Genomic DNA, 5,246 nt, shown 5'->3' with positions numbered 1-5,246 from the left:
CGTTTTCCGTGAATCCATAATTGATAGTGTCCTTGCTAAATAAGACAAACATTGAGAAGATTTAGTTTTCAGTGTTTACACGGGAGGTAATATTTTGTCACTAGATTTCCTACTGACTAGAGTATTCAGTGTGATTTGAATGATTGATTTGTCTGCACATTTCAGTTCATAAACGATGTATTTGTATGAAAATAAGACTGCAGCTGATCTCAGACAGTTTCGGCTGTTCCGTATTGATTTTTTATAATATATTGACTATTGTCTTTGATGCTGTTTTATATGTATTTTTTAATTTTTGCTTTTATTAAGCTTAAAAAATTACCACTAGCATATTTGATCAACATTATTCCAGAAACAAATGTCTTTAGCACGGAAATAGCTATCATACTTATTTCAACTACACTCTAATGTTATATAAACTAATTTTACCAATTCTCTTCTGCTCAAGAAAAATGTATTATTTTTTTGATACATGTAATACTTAATACAGAAGAATGAATCTTTATTCATTTTCTAACTGAACGAACTCTCAAATAAAAGTACAATTTAAGCACATACATTTTGTACTGTTTTAAAATCAATTTATAGCTGTGTGTAAGTATCTTTTAAAGTTAAAAAGACCAGTTATCAGTTATTCAAATATGATTAAAAAAAGCGATAACTCCTTGTTTATTCAACACACATTTTACCATCCATTACTTGTTTCAAATTCTAGATAAATGAACACCATGATTGCATCAGGCGGTAAAACGAGGTAGAAGATGGTCAAACCAAAGCTATTAGACGGGATTTAGAAATAACAGTGTTAGAACCATATCAAAACGGAACAATCATATGTGTATTATATGTTAGACCATGTAAGTGACGAAAAACGATTGATTCAATAAATAATAAATATCAAATGATGATGAAAATGAAAATGAACAATTCAAACGTCTCTGTGACGTCAGTATAAGCATTTCATTATTTGTGCTATTTCATAAACAAACGCTTCTCAAATGGCTTTCTGAAGAAGAAGAAAAACCAGCAAGTTGCATTCATGTATTTATGTTGTCAGCTTAACAAAATTCAATTCGAATTATCTAGATTTAGTTTCAGCAAAAATGATATATAATATGCCATAAATATTATGCACCCCAATAATTCATAGCACTACTAAAGCCACTGTCATGTTACAAATTAAACAACCGCCTCATAACCGGCATATTTTAGATTGTTAAGCAATGAAAACTGATCTGCCGCTAACGTTTTTATCCCAGATAAATCTATTTTACTCTCTTCGATCCTTAGATATCTACACTTGTTTACGTCTTTCCATGCTGAAGATGACCTTCTGTACATATTCTGTTCCATTTTTCTTTGTTCCTCTTCAGAAAACTTATTTTGTCTTCTCATATTTACACGTTTGATTTGAGGAGCATCCGGTTGGCGTTTCAACGAATCGTTAACGGTTAACATTGGTGTCTGAACTGACCACGCTTCTTTACTTTTATTTTCTGACTTCAACTTATCGTTTAATCTGTCCATAAAACTGCATATTTTATCCTCAATTTTAATTGCTTCTTTTTCTTCCTCTTGAATAAGTTCTTTTCTCAGCTCTTGGTGTAAATCATGTCCGAGATTGCTTTCAACAGAATCACGTGATAAAAATTTGGTCCTGCCCTCTTCCAGTATTGTTTTTGTATTGATTTCTTTTTCCACTCTTTCTGCAGCGGCATGACAATCAAATGGAGCATGTTGCGGACCATTCATGCACGCTATTATGTTTGCCACAGCTTCACTTCTACCAGATAGTGCAGACAATGCTGCACTTCTAGGTGTACTGTTTTCTGTGCAATTGCTTACGGCAGTTGACGGTCTGACCTTTGAACCTTTCTTAAAAATCATGTTTTGTACGGAATTGTTATCAGAGCCCGTGCTTACAGCTGTTGTTGGCCTTACTTTTACAGTGTGGTGCCTTTTTAGTTTTGCTTTATTGCTACCCTGACTGTCTGGGTTATTATAGATGGAAACGTGATGCTCTGTGGCTGAATTACCATGCTTAAAACTACTGGATATTCTAGTTTGTCCTTTTCCTTTTGAAGTTTTGATATTTGTTTGTTCTTCCGGCATTATATTGGAATATTCGTCCACGTTGGTTAATACATGCTTCTCTACAGCACCTTCAGAGATAACATTCTCAATTGGGTTCTTTTCGGTTTTAAAGGTAGGTTCAGAGCTGAAACTCTTATCTGCCAAGTGTGGCATGTCAAGTTCCGTAACAATATCCTTCTCCTTTGAACTATCAAGAGATGTAGCTTTTTTCAAACTTTTTGTTCTTCTAACAGATTTGGATTTGACACCTTTGATTTCCTTAACAGTTTTAAATTCTTGAGTATATGCTGATTCTTTCGAAGGAGCTACTTTTACACTCTTTGATCGTTTAATGATGGCCGACGATTTATTTTTCTTGTTTTCAAATACCTCAGATTTACAATTGCCCAAACTTGTTGCTGGTCGTATTATGTCATGTACAGGTTTATTGCTAGAAAAGTCAAATGCCGTACTTGGTCTTAGCATTGATTCCTTTCTGCAACCCTTATATTTTGAAGAGGTTTCGGATTGACTTACATTTGTCCTTTGTTGTATGTCACTCTGGTCGGTTTCGTTATCACTGTTACTTTTGTTTCTTTTCTTATTAGTTTTGACAGAAATTATCGTTGTGTTATTAGGAACAAGTCCATTTTCCAAAGCTCTTTCTTTCTCCCGTACAGCGTTAAAACGATCATTGAGATCGCTTATTTGTCTTAATAGAAGATCCTTTCGTGTCATATCATCGTCACTAAAAGGGTTGTTGTGGATTAAATCATCGCTATGTTTCGCTGCAGAAGCCGATTGATTTTCATCATATTCAATTTGTAATCTTTTAGCGTATGTCGAAATTCGACTTGCTGAATCTGGTTTTGAAATTGATTTAAATATTTCAATTTTCCCGTTGTTTTCCAATCTTCTAAACTCTTCAATTTCTTTAACATTCAAATGAGATTTTATTTTTGAAACTTTGTCCTTCAAAGATTTATAGCTAACTTTGATATTCTTGTGAGTTTGATTTATAAGATGAATCGAGCATGCTCCCTCTTGTTTCAGTCCGTTTATTTTCTTTTCTAAACATTGCTGCTCATTATAATTAAACCTAATGGCTTGAACCTCTTTTTCCGAGCAAGATCGCTCTCTTACAGTTGGCATTGTTCCTGCAAAATTCAAATTATATATTATTCTTCTTCTTCTTCTTGTTTAATTATGGTTTTGGTTTTAAAAAATGGAAAATCGGGAATTCTTTACATCGCTGCTCATTGTGATTAACACAAATGGAATGAACCTCTTTTTCAGCGCTCTCTTTCTCGGGCAATTTTGCTGCAAAGTTAAAAATATACAAAGTTGTTTAATTATGGTTTGATGTAAAAGTAAAATTTTTATAAATCGAGAATTTTGTAACTGACTTTTTTTTTTTTGCAGTAACACAATAAAAACATATTTAACTATTGTTTTTTTTTAATTTGAGGGCACATTGTTGACGATTATCATACCGCCTCATTTGATTTTTTAAATGTGTGATAGTAAAATGTCCTTAAAAGTATAAACTTCTTAGGGATTGATAGTCAATAAATTTGAACCATAGCAACGAGGTTGGATATGTACCGAATATTTATTGTACAATCGTGCCTACAATTTATTACGGAAGCCCATTTAGGACCTCCCAAAAATACAAATTTGAATTCGAAATCACGAATTAAAATTGTTATCACGAATTGAAAATTTTCAATCCATACTTTATTAAGTAGCATTGTTTTCTCCTAAAATTCTTACAGACTTACATGAGCTGTCCATAATTATTGCTCAAACTGATTTTTGTATTTCCGTGAAAGCTGTGAGGTATTTCTGTACACGGACATCAGCCTTGGTTGTTACAGTGCATTCATAATAACGCTCTGTTATATCACATGCTTTAGATATATTAATTTATTTTTTGGTAAAAATGAAACGCCTTTTATGACTGGTGTCTGTTGATCTTAAATGGAAAGGTTTAAAGCATGTTGGTTTGTTTTCTTAAAACTCATCGTATGCCTTACTTATGAAGATAGCTAAAGGAACTTCCGTGTTTCATTTTTTTTCCATTCAATTAGGGCAGGAATATTGAGCCAATGACAGTGAATTTCGGTTCGTAATACAAAGGGAATACTACTGCAGTTTAGTTTGCATGTGACTCACCTTCGAGCCAAGAGCATTGAACAAAAGTTATAGCTTCAAATAATTTCGAGGAAACGGCCTTCAACAATAAACAAAACCAATACCGCATAGTAAACTAAAGTAAGTCACAGGATAACAAAATCTAAAATGTACAATTCAAAAGAAAAAACTGACAGACTATTTAAGGTTATAACATTAAGCGGAAAACAAACTGATTTATGACAGACGGCAACCTTCAACTACTGGATTACATACTCGTTTTGTGTTGATATTTTAAATTCCTAATCACAGAACAATAATAAAGTTGAAACACATTTAAATCGCCAATAATTCAAAATTAATTTGCATATATTTATAAGAGAGTCCTGTGAGAATGTTAAGTAGATTCCAATTGATAAGTCATATAATCCAGCCATAGAACTGAAGTACATGAACTCTTTTCAAGTTTAACTTTTCTAACTTGGTTAACCAATAAGAGATTGATGATTCTTTGAGGCAGATTTTTTTAGGATGTGTTTCATATCAATTCATACACATGCTATTTTAAGGGGTTTTGAAAACATATATTTTGAAACCAGTTCCTTTTGAAAATACCCACCCACAAAAAAGGACATTTCTATGATGTCATCTGGTTCCTTTTCTATCGTATCCTTATTTATATTGGATATTTGGTTTATTTTCAAAACTTCATGGTTATCAACAATATAAATACTACTCAGATATGTACTGTGTGTCTTTTGTGTTGGTGTTAGAGTTTATATGTGGTGCTTTGTACCGATCTGATGAATTTAGCCTTTTTCAACTGTTTTTATAGTTCTTTCTTATGCCGTGCTGTTAAACCACTGTCCCAGGTATGAGGGAGAGTATGGTGCCAGCAAACATGTTCAACCACGCCTCATTCTATATGTGCCTGTCCCAAGTTGGCCTTTTATAGCTGACTATATGCGGTATGGGTTTTGCGCATTGTAAAAGGTCGTAAAGTGACCTATGGTTTACTTCTAAGTCATTTGGTCTCTGGT

At 33.1% G+C, this 5,246-nt stretch overlaps 1 protein-coding gene across 1 annotated transcript; it reads right to left on the bottom strand.

The window, feature by feature from the left end:
- Positions 1-1,027: 1,027 nt before the first annotated feature.
- Positions 1,028-3,320, bottom strand: LOC127733559 (uncharacterized). The gene has a single exon (XM_052242904.1). It carries the CDS (start codon positions 3,223-3,225, stop codon positions 1,180-1,182), a length of 2,046 nt encoding a protein of 681 aa, XP_052098864.1. The 5' UTR covers positions 3,226-3,320; the 3' UTR covers positions 1,028-1,179.
- Between the last annotated feature and the right edge of the window lie 1,926 nt (positions 3,321-5,246).

The sequence above is a fragment of the Mytilus californianus genome, unplaced genomic scaffold (assembly GCF_021869535.1).
Source record: "Mytilus californianus isolate M0D057914Y unplaced genomic scaffold, xbMytCali1.0.p SCAF_3, whole genome shotgun sequence".
In the NCBI taxonomy this organism is placed as follows: Eukaryota; Metazoa; Mollusca; class Bivalvia; order Mytilida; family Mytilidae; genus Mytilus; species Mytilus californianus.
The sequence above is the reverse complement of the archived record's forward strand: the minus strand, read 5'-3'. Positions and strand labels throughout refer to the sequence as shown.